This window comes from Oncorhynchus tshawytscha, linkage group LG34 (genome assembly GCF_018296145.1).
Source record: "Oncorhynchus tshawytscha isolate Ot180627B linkage group LG34, Otsh_v2.0, whole genome shotgun sequence".
Classification (NCBI taxonomy): domain Eukaryota; kingdom Metazoa; phylum Chordata; class Actinopteri; order Salmoniformes; family Salmonidae; genus Oncorhynchus; species Oncorhynchus tshawytscha.
The window spans coordinates 713,465-733,359 of record NC_056462.1 but is presented as its reverse complement, the minus strand read 5'-3'; the positions used below and the strand labels follow the sequence as shown (position 1 = coordinate 733,359).

The 19,895-nt window shown below is 43.6% G+C and overlaps 1 protein-coding gene across 2 annotated transcripts in view; it reads left to right on the top strand.

Moving 5' to 3' along the window:
• The window catches only part of acsl1a (acyl-CoA synthetase long chain family member 1a), a 50,604-nt gene that overhangs the window by 7,284 nt on the left and 23,425 nt on the right, over positions 1 to 19,895 (top strand). For both annotated transcript variants that reach the window (XM_024398369.2, XM_024398370.2), the window contains exon 2: positions 13,303 to 13,504. In XM_024398369.2, coding sequence (XP_024254137.1) covers positions 13,310 to 13,504 — 195 coding nt within the window. In that variant the 5' untranslated portion in view covers positions 13,303 to 13,309. The remainder of the gene's footprint in view (positions 1 to 13,302; positions 13,505 to 19,895) is intronic.

Below are 19,895 nucleotides of genomic sequence, written 5' to 3'. Positions count from 1 at the left end.
GAGATCTGGAGACTGGCTAGGCCACTCCAGGACCTTGAAATGATTCTTACGAAGGCACTCCTTCGATGCCCAGGCGGTGTGTTTGGTATCATTGTCATGCTGAAAGACCCAGCCACGTTTCATCTTCAATGCCCTTTCTGAAATCTTACGATACATGGCCCCATTCTTTCCTTTACACGGATCAGTCGTCCTGGTCCCTTTGCAGAAAAACAGCCCCAACGCATAATGTTTCCACCCCCATGCTTCACAGTAGGTATGGTGTTCTTTGGATGCAACTCAGCATTCTTTGTCCTCCAAACACGACGAGTTGAGTTTTTACCAAAAATGTCTATTTTGGTTTCATCTGACCATATGACATTCTCCCAGTCTTCTTCTGGATCATCCAAATGCTCTCTAGCAAACTTCAGACGGGCCTGGACATGTACTGGCTTAAGCAGGGGGACACGTCTGGCACTACAGGATTTGAGTCCCTGGCGGCGTAGTGTGTTACTGATGGTAGGCTTTGTTACTTTGGTCCCAGCTCTCTGCAGGTCATTCACTCGGTCCCCCCGTGTGGTTCTGGGATTTTTGCTCACTGTTCTTGTGATCATTTTGACCCCACGGGGTGAGATCTTGCGTGGAGCCCCAGATCAAGGGAGATTATCAGTGGTCTTGTATGTCTTCCATTTCCTAATAATTGCTCCCACAGTTGATTTCTTCAAAACAAGCTGCTTACCTATTGCAGATTCAGTCTTCCCAGCCTGGTGCAGGTCTACAATTTAGTTTCTGGTGTCCTTTGACAGCTCTTTGGTCTTGGCCATAGTGGAGTTTGGAGTGTGACTGTTTGAGGTTGTGGACAGGTGTCTTTTATACTGATAACAAGTTCAAACAGGTGCCATTAATACAGGTAACGAGTGGAGGACAGAGGAGCCTCTTACAGGTCTGTGTTACAGGTTTGTTTGTAGGTGACCAAATACCTATTTTCCACAATATGCTAATAAAATCATTAAAAATCCTGTGATTTTTCTGGATTTTTTTCCTTCTCATTTAGTCTGTCATAGTTGAAGTGTACCTATGATGAAAATTACAGGCCTCTCATCTTTTTAAGTTTGGAGAACTTGCACAATTGGTGGCTCACTAAATACGTTTTTCCCCCACTGTGTGTGTGTGTGTGTGTGTGTGTGTGTGTGTATATATATTACACAAGGATATTTTTAGACCTATATTTTCAGATTTTTATACATTCATATTCTGTTATATGCTTAATTTAAAATTTGCACCAAGGTTCTAAATAAAAGGAGAAAGAATCAAATATGAGTAAGTACCTTTTTATATGTTGAGTATAATTCAAAGGTAATTAGAAGTAGGCCTTTACATGTGGTCATTTTATATAAACTATTTATTCATTGATATTACAGAATGTGCAATATCGTGATATGTATCGTTATCGGGATATGAAATGACCTATATCGTGATATGAGATTTTGGCCAGATTGCCCATCCCTACCTACATGCACATATTACCTTGACACCGGTGCCCCCCGCACATTGACTCTGTACCGGTTCCCCCTGTATATAGCCCCGCTATTGTTATTTACTGCTGCTCTTTAATAATTTGTTATTCTTATGTCTTTTTTTTTAGGTATTTTCTAGAACTGCCTTGTTGGGTAAGGGCTTGTAAGTAAGCCTTTCACTATAAGGTCTACACCTGTTGTATTCGGCGCATGTGACAAATAACATTTGATTTAATTTGCTGCGGTGCACACAGACCAATTGCTCTAGTTTACAAACTTGTGATTATCATGCGGAGGATTCTTGTCCTGTCAGCTTTGAAGTACAATGACCGCATTCATCCCAAACCATTCAAGGGAATCTAGAAATGGAGGCATGTGGTGTGGAAACTCTTGGTCCTCTCTCTCTCTCTCTCTCTTTCGTCTAGAATGTTCGGCGTCTCTCACATGAGAATCTAGCATTTTCCACTTCAGATTATGGAGCTCTCCTGTTCTTTCTTCCTCCCTCCCTTCTCACACCACTCTGTGGAACAGGGCCAAGGGTGCACTGCCTCTCCACCGCGACCCGCCTGCTCCGCTCATCTTTTGGCGGGGGTTACTAACTGCCAAAGACCTCAGGCCACAGCAAGTCAGTGAGCCTTTATTTACACAACACTTCTACCAAGGCTCTGATCATGGCCTGGTCAAACAGGAAATCGGCACTCGGGCAGGGTCGAGCTGTAAGGTATTAGCGCGTCATTGGCAAGAGCCCCATTCCGTTGAGTGGAAAGTTAGAGCTTACCTCTGTCTCTGTAAATGGCTAAATGAGCTAAAGCTGATGAGATTAAGGGTATTTCATGCTTTCCATTGATAGTTAGATGCTAAATGGATATTAGTCCAAATTGTTTTGTAGCATTTTGGTGTGAAGGCGTGGTGATTTTAAATTGTTTGCGAAGAAAATCAATAGTCCCTAAAAAAAAAAAAGATGATGATGATGATGATGATAATGTATAGCCACAGTGGGATCAGAGTGCTGTAACGAACTGTTGATATTTTTATATGTATGAATGTGCGTTATAACATTTGGGGTTTAGGCCTAATGGTTCTTCACCACTGGCTGACAATTTATCCTGTGACACTAAGTCTTTTTGAGCTGAGGTATGAACCGAACCATGACGCATGGATTTAGGAAACCTTTGCACTCCTGCATTTTATTTTAATGGTAAGACTGCAGGTTTGACGCTTTGTTTGATGCTGCATGTAGAGATGCGTACAGAGCTCTTTTTTTGATCATGGTTATGAATGGCTTTTTGACAAACGCACATGCAGTTTGAAATTAAACTAGGTGAAAATTGGGTCTGATTTTATCAAGTATGACTTTGAAATTGTCCCCTACCATGTTTTTAGGATTCATAGCCCAGACTCGGATACTTAGGTGCAATCTGTAAATGTCATTTCCAAATAAAAGTGCTGACCCTGGTTTTATTTGTAAATGGGAGTGATGGGTTTTGGCAAATAAAGGGATTCTACACTCTGCAGTGTGTTGGTGGGAGCCTCATGGAAACTTGGCAGGTTAGGAAAGCCTGGTCCCACATCTGTTTGTGCTATATGGCTACAGTTAGGCATGAGAATGACCATAGGAGTTGGCAAGATGGCACAAACAGATTTGGGACCGGGCTATAGCTAGTTTTGAAGCCATTTTAGCAGACTGTCTTTCGGTCCTGTTGACCGGGAGGCTGCAGTCACTGAGCCATGCCTGCAGTGCAGACAACCTTCCCTCACATTCACCCCTCCAATGTCCCATCTCTCTATGACCCTGTACAGTGTTTGTGACCCAGCACATTTGATTTCCTCTTGGGTCACCTGCTGTCCTCATGAATACCTCTCTCCCCACCAAAGTCACCTTTGTGTCCAAAGCGGAGTGGGGATTGAGGGTGAAAGATGAGGCTGTGTCCGTGCGGGGCTAATTATAGAAGGATGGATCGCTTTGCAGTTACCTCCACCTCCCCACCCCCTACACTCAGTCCACAACTAGCCACCTCAGTCACACTAGTCTGGATTGACCTCCCTGCTATCCTTGCAGTAAAATACATCTATTATGCTTCCCCCAACGCGTGTGTGTCTCGTACATTAACTTTGTATGTATAGAATGACGATCCCCCTGCCCCTTTACTACAACATCATCCAGAGCTATTTGTAGCTAATGCTGTTGAATTATCAATGAGGCATCAGCGCTTAACAAATCACAGCACACACACACACACAGCCTATTCAATAACTGAATAGTGCATGGCAGTTTTGAGTTTTTTTTCTGTATGCCAAAGGTTGTTGCACTAGGCTAGAGTATCCATGCTGTGCTAATTCAGGAGAGAATACATATGCTACAGGGATGGTGCTGCTGATTTCCTCCAATTTATGGGAATTTTCACATCACTGAGACTGGAAGCCTGTTGGTTTTGGTCCTGAGAATTCAAGGTGGATTCAAGAGGGGCTTTTCAGGAGGGTGCAACGTTACAGAATTGCATCTTCCTGAATGTTCTATCTCAAAGTGAGCTCTATTTGAATTAGATTTGTCAATTGCCAGGTTCAGTGAAGTGAGACTTTCTGAATACACTACATCTAGAAGTAGAGTTGCTGGTATTGTGACAGTGTAAGCCCTCTGGTCATTTCTAACTGTAAACAATTGAAACTGAGCTAGCACGCTGCTTTCATACACTTATAGCAGTTTAAATCCCTAGTCTTCTAAAGAATTCCCTTAATTTTAGCTTTAGAGGATATGTTTCTGGACCAGGCCAATGAGTGGGTAGGGGCTAGGGGTTGTATCTGGAACAAGCCTAGGAGTGGGAAAGGTTTAAAAGCCTGGCTTCAGGACTTGGGATAGTGTGCTTAATACAGATCCCAGTCGGCAAGCTGACAATCTCTGGGGCTTTCACTTCCTTGAAGTCTAACACTCTTAACCTGAGTAGACTGGAGAGTCTATTGTTTGCGTGCCTTTTCAGACCTGGGTTTCAAATAGAGGTTGACCGATTATGATTTTTCAACGCCGATACCGATTTTATTGGAGGACCAAAAAAGCTGAATCCGATTAATCCACTTATTTTTATTTATTTGTAATAATGACAATTACAATACTGAATGAACACTTAACTTAATACATCAATAAAATCAATTTAGCCTCATAAATAATGAAACATGTTCAATTTGGTTTAAATAATGCAAAAACAAAGTGTTGGAGAAGAAAGTAAAAGTGCAATATGTGCCATGTAAGAAAGCTAACGTTTCAGTTCCTTGCTCGGAACAGGAGAACATATGAAAGCTGGTGGTTCCTTTTAACATGAGTCTTCAATGTTCCCAGGTAAGAAGTTTTAGGTTGTAGTTATTATAGGACTCTTTCTCTCTATACCATTTTGTATTTCATTAACCTTTGACTATTGGATATTCTTATAGGCACTTTAGTATTGCCAGTAACAGTATAGCTTCCGTCCCTCTCCTCGATCCTCCCTGGCATCAAACAAGGAAAACATCGACAACAGCCACCCTTGAAGCAGCGTTACCCATGCAGAGCAAGGGGAACAACTACTCCAAGAGCGAGAGTTTGAAACGCTATTAGCGCGCACCCTGCTAACTAGCTAGCCATTTCACATCAGTTACACCAACCAAATCTTGGGAGTTGATAGGCTTGAAGTCATAAACAGCGCAATGCTTGAAGCATTGCGAAGAGCTGCTGGCAAAACTCACAAATGTGCTGTTTGAATGAATGCTTACGAGCCTGCAGGTGCCTACCACCGCTGTCACTGCTCTATCAAATCATAGACTTAAATATAATAACACACACGCAGACGACACCATTCTGTATACTTCTGGCCCCTCTTTGGACACTGTTAACTAACCTCCAGACAAGCTTCAATGCCATAACTCTCCTTCCGTTGGCCTCCAATTGCTCTTAAACACAAGCAAAACTAAATGCATGCTATTCAATCTGCCTGCACCTGCTTGCCCATCCAGCATCACTACTCTGGACGGCTTTGACTTAGAATACGTGGACAACTACAAATACCTGGGTGTCTGGTCAGACTGTAAACTCTCCTTCCAGACTCACATTAAGCATCTTCAATCAATAATTACATCTAGAATCGGCTTCCTATAGCGCAACAGAATCCTTCACTCATGCTGCCAGACATACCCTCGTAAAACTGACCATCCTACTGATCCTCGCCTTTGGTGATGTCATCTATAAAATAGCCTCCACCACTCTACTCAACAAACTGGATGCAGTCTATCACAGTGCCATCTGTTTTGTCACCAAAGCCCCATACACTACCCACAATTGTGACCTGTACGCTCTCGTTGGTTGGCCCTTGCTTCATACTCGTCGCCAAACCCACTGGCTACAGGTTATCTACAAGTCTCTCCTCAGTAAAGCCCCGCCTTATTTCTGCTCACTGGTCACCACAGCAGCACCCTCTCGTAGCACACGCTCCAGCAGGTATATCTCAGTGGTCACCCCCAAACCCAATTTCCTCCTTTGGTCGTCTTTCCTTCCAGTTCTCTGCTGCCCATGACTGGAACAAATTGCAACAATCTCTGAAGCTGGAGACTCACATCTCCCTCACTAGCTTTAAGCACCAGCTGTCAGAGCAGCTCAAAGATCACTGCACCTGTACATAGCCTATCTACCTACCTCATCCCCATACTGTTATTTATTTTGCTCCTTTGCACCCCAGTATTTCTACTTGCACATTCATCTTCTGCCGCTCTAGCTATCTTCCAGTGTTTTAATTGCTATATTGTAATTACTTTGCCACCATGGCCTATTTATTGCCTTAACTCCCTTATCTTACATCATTTGCACTCACTGTATATAGACTTTGTTTTTTTTCCTACTGTATTATTGACTGTTTTGTTTATTCCATGTGTAACTCTGTATGTGTCGAATTGCTACGCTGTATGTTTGCCAGGTCGCAGTTGCAAATGAGAACTTGTTCTCAACTAGCCTACCTGGTTAAATAAAGGTGAAATAAAACAATAAAATAAATGGGAAATGTTACCATTTCAAGTCTTAAATCTCCTTTTCAGATATGGGAAGTCACGCTTTCTTTTTTCTTTAAAGAAAAAATATATACATATTGATCTTACACCTGGACTGGTGACGTCATCTGGCTTCACTGCCCCGTGTTTTTCTAGGAAGAGCTTTCTCTGAATTGTGTACGTTATAGCAAACTCATAGCTTTCCCCCCCATAACAAGGGGAAGCCATTGTCTACAGCCAAACTAAGCTACACTGAACAAAAATATAAATGCAACCGTTTCAGAGATTTTAGAGTTTAAAGTTTGTATCAGGAAATCAGTCAATTGAAATAAATCCATTAGTCCCTGATCTATGGATTTCACATCACTAGGAGTACAGATATGCATCTGTTTGTCACAGAACTTAAAAGTGTGGATCAGAAACTCCAGATACTGACTGGTTGACTACCATTTGCCTCATGCAGTGTGACACCTCTCCTTCGCATAGAGTTGATCAGGCTGTTTCTTGTGGCCTGTGGAATGTTGTCCCACTCCTTCAATGGTTGTGACTCCTGTAGGAGGCCCGGCGCATGCACGATGACACGGTTGCAAGGTGTACAGTATTTCCTCCGACACATTGGTGCGGCTGGCTTCCGGGTTAAGCATCAAGAAACAGTGCAGCTTGGCGGGGTTATGTTTCAGAGAACACACAACTCTCGACCTTCACCTTTCCCGAGTGCCATCGCTGCAACTCCCATATGGCCAAGATTAACTACCAATTGGCTATGACGAAAAAGGGGGTAAAACAATTACGGAGGCGGCTTATGGTAGAGAAATTAACATTGAATTCTCTGGCAACAGCTCTGGTGGACATTCCTGCAGTCAGCATGCCAATTGCACATTCCCTCAATTTGAGACATCTGTGGCATTGTGTTGTGACAACTTCACATCTTATTGTCCCCAGCACAAGGTGCTGTGTAATGATTATGCTGTTTAATCAGCATCTTGATATGCCGCACCTGCGAGATGGATGGATTATCTTGGCAAAGGATGCTCAGTAATAGTGATGTAAATTTGTGTGCAAAATTCGAGAAAAATAAAAGCTTTGTACATGGGACAATTCTGTGATCTTTTAATTCAGCTCATGAAACATGGGACTAACACCTTTTACATGTTGCGTTTTTATATTTTTGTTCAGTATAGTTGATCCTTCTCTTGTCAATCCCTTACAGTTATTCTGTATGTGAATACTTTGTTGCAGCGTATTCAACTTGTGCAGGGCACCAACAAGTAACCTACCATTTTAGCAACCTGAATTTTACAATTTTATATTTTGAACATGGCTCAGGTTAACCGCTCTTCTATGTTAGTAAGTAAAAGTAGCTAGTACACTAGTACGCTAGTTACACTCCATATTTTATTAACATCACACGCCATATCCCGGGGATCTGCGAGAATGTTTCTGTATAAACCAAGATCGTCTGACTCATGCACTTGACTTGCCCTGAAATGACTGAACCTCATACCACTTTTTCTTTTTAGCTGTCAACAGCGCTGTATTCTGTGTGTTCTGCGGTCAAACAGACCAGCTGGATTGTGAACCCCCCTCAGTTTTTTCCAATGTCTTCAGTTTTCTGGCTGAGTGGGGTGACTGGTGGGCGAGTGCTGCCATTGGCCCATCATCCTCGCAGGCCAATTATGGAGGGGCTGGCTGGAGGGGGAGAAGCAACGGAGGGTTACCTTTAGCCTGGAAACGAGTCCCAGCCAAGCCATGTGATGCCTGTGGCATGTCCCCCCCACCCCCAGCTGACTGAGGCGCGCACATATGCGCCTTATGTGTGTGGGTTATACATGCATACAGACGCTTGTATGCGCATACCACACACTTAGGAGAGTGGGCAGGTTGGTATGGAAACATAAGAGTGGGGCTGAGAGGGAAATGACAATGGTTTTAAGTATAGCGAGCATTCGGCTGTGGTAGTTACCCTAGTCTTAATAATTCCACCATTTTGTTTGACCTAAGCAGTTTTCCATATCTAGAGGTTGTTCAGGAAAAACAGCAACATTTACCCTCTACCTCTTTGTTATAATCTCTAATTTCCCTGGCAGTGTGTGTGCGTCATGCTACCAGTGAATGGTCTATGGGCTATTCCTGTGAATGGTCTACCCGAGGCCTGTTTAAGTGAGATTAGATTCTTCTTCATTAACATGTTTCAGATGTGATGGTTCTGCCATTAGCAACATTAGCATCCTGGACTAAATCTTCAATCACTATGATGGGGATCTATTCGGGCTTTTGTGGTTCGGGCTGGCACGGTAATTCTATAATCGTGTAACCGACCATAATGGATTAAGACATCATGAAAATAAATGTTTTAATATATTCATTTTAGAATTTATATTAGTCGAAGTTTACTTAGACCTTAGCCAACTACATTTCAACTCAGTTTTTCACCATTCCTGACATTTAATACTTGTAAAAATTCCCTGTCTTAGGTCAGTTAGGATCACCACTTTTATTTTAAGAATGGTTGGAATGGAAACAAAGAAAAGAGTGATTAAATTTTTTTTTGGTGATTTATTTCAGCTTTTATTTCTTTCATCACATTCCCTATGGGTCAGAAGTTTAAATGCATTCAATTAGTATTTGATAGCATTGCCTTTAAATTGTTTAACTTGGGTCAAATGTTTCAGGTAGCCTTCCACAAGCTTCCCACAATAAGTTGGGTGAATTTTGGCCCGTTCCTCCTGACAGAGCTGGTGTAACGAAGTCAGGTTTGTAGGGCTCCTTGCTCGCACATGCTTTTTCAGTTATGCCCACAAATTTTTTATAGGATTGAGATCGGGGCTTTTTCCTCCACACAACGATGGTCATTATGGCCAAACGGTTCTATTTTTGTTTAATCAGACCAGAGGACATTTCTCCAAAAAGTACAATCTTTGTCCCCATGTGTAGTTGCAAACTGTGGTCTGGCTTTTTTATGGCGGTTTTGCAGCAGTGGCTTCTTCCTTACTGAGCAACCTTTCAGGTTATGTCGCTATAGGACTCGTTTTTACTGTGGATATAGATACTTTTGTACCCGTTTCCTCCAGCATATTCACAAGGTCTTTTGCTGCGGTTCTGGGATTGATTTGCACTTTTCGCACCAAAGCACGTTTATCTGTAGGAGACAGAACATGTCTCCTTCCTGAGCGGTATGATGGCTGCGTGGTGACATGGTGTTTATACGTACGTACTGTTTGTACAGATGAACGTGGTACCTTCAGGTGTTTGGAAATTGCTCCCAAGGATGAACCAGACTTGTGGAGGTCTACAATTAATTTTTTCTGAGGTCTTGGCTGATTTCTTTTGATTTTCCCATGTTGTCAAGCAGAGGTACGGAGTTTGAAGGTAGGCCTTGAAATGCATCCACAGGTACTCCTCCAATTGAGTCCAATGATGTCAATTAGCCCATCAGAAGCTTCTAAAGCCATAACACCATTTTCTGGAATTTTCCAAGCTGTTTAAAGGCACCGTTACCTTAGTGTATGTATACTTCTGACCCACTGGAATTGTGATACAGTGAAATAATCTGTCTAAACAATTGTTGTCATGCACAAAGTAGATGTCCTAACTGACTTGCCAAAGCTATAGTTTGTTAACAATTCATTTGGAATGTTTGAAAAACAAGTTTTAATATCTCCAACCTAAGTGTATGTAGACTTCTGACTTCAACTGTGTATGTGTATATATAAATTGTACTTTATGTTAAAGTCGACAACTGAAAAAAAATGTATTTGACCTTTTTTTAACTAGGCAAGTCCAGTTAAGGAAAAAATAGCCTGTTTTTATGAATTTGGTGTTGTGGAACGAACCACTGACTGAAGAAGGCCAGGCATTAAAATAGACGAGAGACGTGTGGGTTAGTCCATTTTGTGGTAACATGTATTCTTTACAACATGATGAAACTTTGCTGCTTGTTTTAGCAAGGTGTTGTAGCAAACAACTATCAGCAAATACATGCACCCGATGGCTTACCACAAACAGGGCACACTGTCACTTCACCGAGATATCAGCAAGTTAGGCTAGCTGTCAGTTTAGGAAAGGGGATACCTAGTCAGTTGTACAACTAAATGCATTCAACTGAATTGTTCCTTCTGCATTTAACCCAACCCCTCTGTATCAGAGAGGTGCGGGGGCTGCCAGTAAGTAAACACAGAACAGTCTCTGATTTGAGTCTTTGGTTGCTTAAACAATACCCCACCCCTGAAGCAGCAGCACATGCAGTCAAGATTGAAGGAGAGGACAATGTATTTAATTTAATAAATATATTTTTTATAACGATGGTCACTTCAAAACGTCCATGACAGTCACAGCCCTATTTGTGGTCCTAACCCAGACCGGCACACGCTTTTCAAGGACTGCCTCCTTGAGCGGAGCTCCAATGAGTGGCTCAGAAGAGGGTCAGCGCCTCATGCGCCTGCTGTTTTGAAAGTGAGCGTCGCCCTGTTCATAGTTTTCACAACTAAGAGGTCTACTGTAGCTCAGTCCCCTCTGGGAGCAATTGCTACTACTTCAGGTATACAAGGTAAAGGTACCTCTACTGATACAGAGCAGTTAGTCTCTCCTTTTTTTTCTTGTGGCTATTTTTCAAAGATTGTCACAATGTGAATATCATTTTATTTTTGAATATTTTCTTAGGCTAAAATGTGACTGCCACTGTTCTTGGAAGTCAAAATTGAGCCATCTCCCTGTCTAAACATTCAGTCATCAATAGTGGCAGGCAGTCTAGGGGCAAAGGGCATAGGGTGAATATTCACTCTTTCCTGTTTCTCTCTACCTCTCACTCTGATCTCTGTAATTGTGCCAAGACAGGATGAAGCACCTTTGAGACTGCTGGGCAGTTTCCAATGGTAACAAACCTCTGCCCTGCAAAGAAGTGCTTTTTAAGAACAAACGGGATCATCCAAAAACTATTCTGTCACAATTGAAGGGAAATGAGAGTAGAAGTGTAGTCCTCTTTAGTTTTTAAAGACCCTTCACGGTTTTAATGCTAAAAGGTGTTGGTTCATGGTGTTGTATTGACTCAAAATGGCTTGCTTCTGAAGCTAAACAGGGTTGGTCATGGTCACTATTCAAAAAATTATATATTTCTTTGTATTTTCATCGTTGGACATAAGACAACACCAGGAAATCAATTTTTATTTAGGAAATATGTTCCCAAGTATTCCCATGCGTTATAGATGTTTGAAATGTTTTAGTGAAATATATTATATCTGTTTGGGCTTCTTGTGGTCAATTTGCAGTATAAAAATTATTTTATTTTTATGCTCCAGCACCCCGACCAGCCGCTCAAGAAACAATCGGCCCGCTGCTGATTAGTGTTGACAATCCCTGCTGTAGAAAGTACCCACACAGTTGTCACATTTTGCCTTAAACCTTGGACTATCAATCCACCCCCTTTGCTTGGATCAATTAAACTGTGCTGGATCATGAGATTTAATGCTGACTTCAAGGAAGTGTTTATACAGGGCTCTGGCCTTGTGTACAGGGAAGAGGGGATTCCAGTGAGCTCACTATCAAAGCACTCCAAACAGGAAATGTCACCACGTCTTACTTCCCCACAGAAAATGAGATGTGCCATGTGCGGGTGTCCTGATATCATGATGGAAACCTGTGTTCAGGATTGGTTTGTGGAATGTTTTGAGTGTCAGTTTGCCTCCCCCAAGGCATTCATTATGTTTGCACGTCAAGTGTATGGTGATGGGGAAAATAATAGAATATAATACAAGGAGCTATGAGGCCTCCCGGGTGGCGACGTGGTCTAAGACACTGCAGTGCTACTGTAGCTGTGCCACTAGAGATCCTGCTTCAAGTCCAGGCTCTGTCACAGCCTGCTGCGACCGGGAGAACCATGGTGTGGTGCACAATTTGGCCCTGCGTCATCCGGGTTAGGGGAGGGTTTGGCCGGCAGGGAAGTCCTTGTCCCGTTGCCCACTAGCGACTCCTGTGGCGGACCGGGTGCAATGCACGCTGACATTGTCGCCAGGTGTACGGTGTTTCCAACACATTGGTGTGGCTGGCTTCCGGATTAATAAGTAAGTGGGCATTGTGTCAAGAAGCAGTGCGGCTTGGCTGGGCTGTATTCCGGAGGACCCACTGCTCTCGACCTTCACCTCTCCCGAGTCCGTACGGGAGTTTCAGCGACGGGACAAGATTGTAACTACCGATTGGCTACCATGAAAAAGGGGTAAAATTAAAAAGGAACTATTTTCCTCACTTGAATTCAGTTTGAGGTGTTGTGCTAAACCCTTTCTCTCCCATCTTGTTTATGTTTTTCATGAAATGTGTAGCTCTGTCTCAATGTTCTGAAGTGATTTCCTCATTTCCGTCAGCTGCACTGGTGGTCTAAGATTGTATGCGATCAAGGAAGTCGATTTTTAGCAATCTACTTATTATAGGTGAGTGCAGACAAAGGAAAGGAAGCCATTTGAGAGTAATGGGACCAACCAATTTCAGTAGTGTCTACTATAATGTTTCTAGAACCAAGGGGATAAGATGGGTACAAACTATGTTGGTAATAAATGTAGCTCCACCCTCAACCAAAGCTCCTTGAAGTAAAACATGTCACCCCAAATGTGCTCAGTCCTCAGTGTGCAGGGTAGGCGATTGGAACCGGGCACGAGGCCTCTGGCGATTTTATTGATTTCCCCTATGCAGTTCTTTCATGTCTTTACATATTGAGGAGGTAGTTAGGTGCTAGGGGAGATGGAAATTTAACTTTTCAAATACTACAGATGTGTTACACAATGTTTATTCTCTCTCTCCCTCTCTCTCTCTACAACAGAGAGAAGATGCAGGCCCAGGAGCTCCTGAGACGGCTGCGGATCCCAGAGTTTGAGGATGTGCGCCAGTACATGCACAGCCTGCCCACCAACATGCTGATGGGTGTGGGCGCCCTTGCCGCCCTCACCACCTACTGGTACGCCACACGGCCCAAGGCCCTCAAGCCGCCCTGCGACCTCAACATGCAGTCAGTGGCCATGGCGGTAAGGGAACGTTTTCGTTACTTCTATTTCTTTATGTTCAAATCCCAGTGTGCCCCTTTTTTTTATTTTTTATGTTCCAGCACAAGTCCAAAGAACACAGGTTTCCTTTGTTTCTGAGACAACTTGTCTAACAGCATAGGAGGAAGTGATGAGGAAATAATGGCTGGATTTGTCATCAAAAAAAGGCTACACGTGACAAAAGACAACTGTCTATAGATGCATCAGTCTTCATTACTGTATGGCATTGTACTTGTCCGCAGTAAGTTATTCTTGTGTACATTTTCTAAAGAGCGTTGTAATGTTAACTTGGTTTAAGGCGGTTCAAAAGTTCAGACCGTTAATATGGGTGCTTTGGACAATGTGTCATGTATTTTTAGTACTGTAGCCGTTGGTTTGTGTCTGCACAGGTTAATATACAGGTTAATTTTATTAACAACACTTTGAAGTGTTGGATGAGATTTTTCTCTTTCTACTTTCAAAATATTATATCCCAGTAACAGAGTAGGCCAGACAACAAGTGTGCTTGTCTGAGCATGTAGTCCAAGACTATTTAGATTTTTGCGTGAGTCACTGATTGTGTGTACTAGTACAGATTGAAGCATTTAACGGGACTCCCCCGATTCAATTGGATACCAAGTAAGTCCCTGTATTTATCTTGCTTAAGAAGTGAGATTAATGGGTGTGTGTGAGTGCACACACCCCGGTGTTGGCAGTGGGAAGACTTGAGAAATCTGTTCCTGCTCTGACCTACGTAAACACAAGAAGTTCTTTACTGTGCCAGCACTGCATTCCTACAGTCCTCATCTGTTATTGTGTGTGTCGACGACAATGAAAATGTGTAATAGAAATGTGTTGTGTGGTGTAATGAAAAACACTAGTGTCTTCGTTCTTTCAGCCAGACCTCTATTCAACGTACAATACAAAGTCATTATGCAGGCCGATACTCATATCATGATTCATTACTAATGGTAAATACTGGGGTGGGGGCAGTCTTCTCTTCTAGCATCTGCTGCCTGTTTTTCTATGAAGTTTGAAAAGGTAAAAAGTCTGTCTTGTTTGAGAAGATGTAGCAGTGGTTTGAACACACATACACAAACCCTAATGATATATACAGTTCTCAAAGCTGGTCCCAGGAGGACCAGAGAGTAGGGTGGAATTACACTCTAGACACTGATCTTGGGTCAGTTTAGCATTTTCCCTAGAAATGTTTAAGGTTAGGATTGGGTGAGAGGAAGCTGATCCTAGATCTGTACCTTGAGGAAACTTCACCCAGAGCAGAGAATCAGGGAGAGACCACAATGTAACTGGACTGCTGACAGCAGCATGGGCCCCTTTGTCACCATGACAACCATCTAGGCTGTGTTCTATTCCAGAGAAATAGCCACCACTCTTCACTCACCCCCTCTGTCCTTGTTCACTCCACTTCACCCAGCTACAACTTGCCTCTTCTCTGCCCCCCTTCACTCGCACTCATTCACTGTGAGTGGAAGGTGACCAGTTTCTCTAACCTCAGCCACCCCAGGTAGCCTAGCTAGCTTTACCCTAGATTTATTTAGTCATTTCAGATCCTTAAAGGGGGAGTGAGCTAGGGCAGGAGGGTAGGAAACAACTTTCTGCAATGAAAAGCAGGCTTGGTGTTTTGTCTAGTGCAGCTGTGCCCAACACAGAGCACATAGCAGTTTTGAGTAGTTTTTTTTGTTTTGCTCTGTGGTTGACGGCTGCAGAAACGGATTGGCCATAGGGCAGTTAAGACAAATGCCAGATGGACTGGTCCATCTTAAACCTGTGGATATTTGTAAATATGTTTTGCATAGAATTTTATGCTAATTTGGTTAATAATGGGGGCCCAAAGAAGAAGAGAAAAATGGGCCAAAGTATCTGGTCAAATTTGGGGTTCTTGGAGGGAAATGATTGAGGAGTAGGTATTGATAGAGAGGAGAGGGAAGGAGTTTGAGGTACACACTATACAGTTGCCCCACCCTTAATACTCAAAACAAATAATTGTGTTCCTTAACTTCTTTATTTAACTAAATAAAACATTTAAAGAATAAAAAAATAAATGAGTATACCGATTTTTGAAATGCGCTATGTAACCAAAAGTATGTGGACACATTGTTGAACATCTCATTGCAAAATCACGGGCATTAATATGGAGTTGGTTCCCCCTTAGTCTCCATTCTTCTGGGGAGGCTTTCCACTAGATCTTGGAACATTGCTGCGGCATTCCAATTCATCTCGAAGGTGTTTGATGGGGTTGAGGTCAGGGCTCTGTGCAGGCCAGTTAAGTTCTTCCACACCGATCTTGACAAACCATTTCTGTATGGACCTCGCTTTGTGCGCTGGGGCATTGTCATGCTAAAACAGGGAAGGGTCTTTCCCAAACTGTTGCCACAAAGTTGGAAGCACAGAATTCTCTAGAATGTCATTGTATGCTGTAGCATTAATATTTCCCTTCACTGGAACTAAGGGGCCAGGCCCAAACCATTATTCCTCCTCCACCAAACTTTACAGTTGGCACTATGCATTCGGGCAAGTAGCGTTCTCCTGGCATACGCAGAACCCAGATCTGTCTGACTGCCAGATGATGAAGAGTGATTCATCACCCCAGAGAACGTGTTTCCACTGCTCCAGAGTCAAATGGCGGTGAGCTTCACACCACTCCAGCCAACGCTTGGCATTGCGCATGGTGATCTTAGGCTTGTGTGCGACTGCTCGGCCATGGAAACCCATTTCATGAAGCTACCAACGAACAGTTATTGTGCTGGTGTTGCTTCCAGAAGCAGTTTGGACCTTGGTAGTTAGTGTTGCAACCGAGGACAGACAATTTTTTTCCCGCTTCAGCATTCGCCGGTCCCGTTCTGCGAGCTTGTGTGTCCTTCCACTTCGCGGCTGAGCCGCTGTTGCTCCTAGACATTTCCACTTGAGAATAAGAGCACTTACTGTTGGCTGGGCCAGCTCTAGTAGGACATTAACATAAATGACTTGTTGGAAAGGTGGCACCCTAGGACAGTGCCACGTTGAAAGTCACTGAGCTCTTCAGTAAGGCCATTGTACTGCCAATTTTTGGCTATGGATATTGCATCGCTGTGTGTGTGATTTTGATACACTTCTCAGCAATGGGTGTTGCTGAAATGGCCAAATCTACTCATTTGAAGGGGTATCCACATACGTATTTGTGTGTGTATAGTGCCTTCCGAAAATATTCAGACCCCTTGACTTTTCACATCTAGTTTTCGTTACAGCCTTATTTCAATATGGATTATAAAAAACCCTCAGCAATCTACACACTACCTCATAATGACAACTTGAGAATAGGTTTTTAGAAATTGTTGCTAATTAATTACAAAAAAAATCCATATTTACTTAAGTATTCAGACCCTTTTCTATGGGACTTCAAATTTGATATCCGGTGGATCCTGTTTCCATTGATCATGCTTGAGATGTTTCTACAACTTGATTGGAGTCCACCTGTGGTAAATTCAATTGATTGGACATGATTTGGAAAGGCACACACCTGTCTACATAAGGTCACACAGTTGACAGTGCATGTCAGCGCAAAAACCAAGCCATGTGATCGAAGGAATTGTCCATAGAGCTACGAGACAGGGTTGTGTCAAGACACAGATCTGGGGATGGGTACCAAAAAATGTCTGCAGCATTGAATGTCCCAAGAACACAGTGGCCTCATACTTAAATGGAAGAAGTTTGCAACCACCAAGACTCTTCCTAGAGCTGGCCACCCAGCCAAACTGAGCAATCGGGGGTGAAGGGCCTTGGTCAGGGAGGTCACTCTGACAGAGCACTAGAGTTCGTCTGCAGCTCTCCACCAATCAGGCCTTTATGGTAGAGTGGCCAGACGGAAGCCACTCCTCAATAAAAAGCACATGACAGCCCACTTGGAGGTCTTCAAAAGGCACCTAAAGACTTTCAGACCATGAGAAACAAAATGTTCTGTTCTGATGAAACCAAGATTCAACTCTTTGGCCTGAATGCTAAGCGTCACGTCTGGAGGAAACCTGGCACCATTCCTACGGTAAAGCATGGTGGCAGCATGCTGTGGGGATGTTTTTCAGGGACTGGGAGACTAGTCGGGATCAAGGGACAGCTGAACAGAGCAAAGTACAGAGATCCTTGATGAAAACCTGCTCAGGACCTCAGACTGGGGCGAAGGTTCACCTTCCAACAGACAACGACCCTAAGCACACAGCCAAGACAACGCAGGAGTGGCTTTGGGACTATTCTCAATGCCCTTGATTGGCCCAGCCAGAGCCTGGTCTTGAACCCCTCTGTGAGACCTGAAAATAGCTGTGCAGCGACGCTCCCCATCCAACCTGACAGAGCTTGAGGCTCTTCAGAAAAGAATGGGAGAAACTTCCCAAATACAGGTGTACCAAGCTTGTAGTGTCATATCCAAGAAGACTTGAGGCTGTAGTTGCTGCCAAAGGTGCTTCAACAAAGTACTGCGAAAAGGGTCTGAATAGTAATATTTCAATTTTTTTTATATTTGTTATAAATGTACACTTTTTTGCTTTGTCATTATGGGTGTGTAGATTTCGGGGGGAATGAATTTTTATTTGATTTAAAAAAAAAATAAGGTGTAAGAATGTGACAAGTCAAGGGGTCTGAATACTTTCCGAATGCACTGTATAATGTATGTTCAAAGATTCATCCACCCAGGACTTATCCATCAACATTGTGGAATATGCATTGTAAGTCACAGCCTTCATTAGGAAATGTGTTGCTTATACTCACAATAACAATCCGGACATCCTAGCCCAACCAAAATCCCTGAATAAATTAAGGCATCTGTACAATGCTGAGAGCTTGTTCTGCAGGGGTCAATGTCAGCAGAACGAACCCCAATGACTCGGTGGCACGTGACTCGTACAAGGCAAGCAAGTTAAGAGCTCTGTAAATCTATTAGGGCCGCAAAAAGACAACACATATATGTTCGACAGCTAACTCTTGTTGCATGTGGTAAGGACTACAGACTACAAAAGCAAATCCATCTGTGCAGTTCCCATAGAAACCTCCCTCTCAGACAAGCTTAACACGGTCTATGGTCAATTTGAGGCAGAAAATACCGAGCCATCCTGGAAGACTCTCGCTGCTCCGGATGTCCAGATGCTTTTGTTCACCGAGGCTGACGTGAGAAACTCTTGAATGAATGAATAAATACTCAGTCGCCTGTCATGATGGCTTCCCTGGCCAGTGTGTGCTGACCAGCTGGTGGGTGTCTTCTCTGACATTTTCAACCTGTCCCAGGCTTTAGTGCCCACCAACTTTAAGGAGGCAACCATTGTCCCGGTGCCCAAAGAAAAACTAGGTGACATGCCCAAGACTCTCGCCCCATTGCACTCACCTCCGTCATTAAGTGCTTCGAGTGGCTGGTCATGGCCCACATCAAGGCCAGAATGCCAGGCACACTCCAATTTGCCTACCGCTCCAACAGATCCACAGAAGATGGCTTTTTCATTGCTATTTACATGACAATAACACATCTGGACAAGATTAACTCCTGTGTGAGAATGCTGTTCATTGACTACAGTTCAGCATTCAACACTATTGTTCCCACCAAGCTCAGAATCCTGGGTCTGGACACCACCCTCTACAACTGGATCCTGGACTTCCTGACCGGCAGGTAGACCACAAGCTGTGAGGATCAGCAACAATATCCCCTACACACGGACTCTTGAAGCAGCGGCCCACCAGGGGTGTGTTCTCAGTGTTCACCCACAACTGCGTGGGTTTGCACGACACCAATTCCATCAAGTTTGCTGACGACACCATGGTTGTAGACCTGAACCAACAACAAATCCGCCTATAGGGAGGAGGTGAGCTGGCGGTGTCATTACACCAAACTCTCCCTCAACGTCAGCAAAACAAAGGAGTTGATTCTTGACTTCAGGAAGAGGAAACATGCCCCAATCCACATCAACGGGACTGCAGTAGAGTCATATGTTTAAGTTTCTCAGTGTCCACATCACCGAGAACATGCCATGGACCAATAACACCATCACTCTATGCAAGAGGGCTCAACAGCGTCTCTCCTTCCTAAGGTAGCTGAAGAAATTTGGCATGCCGCCCTGGGTCCTCTCCAAATACTACCACAACACCATTTTAACATACTGACAGGTTGCACCATGGCCTGGTACAGGAATTGCTCCGTCCACGAGTGCAAGGCCCTCCAGTGGGTGGTGAAGACGGCCCAGTACATCACTGGGACCGTGCTCCCACACATCCAGGACATCTACTCAAAACGGTGAATGAGGAAGGCACTCGCATCAAGGACTCCCACAACCCCAGCCACAAGCTGTTCTTTCCCTTACAGTCTCCCCGACAGTATCGAAGCATGAGGTCTGGTCCCAACAGGCTCAGAAGCTCAAAAAGC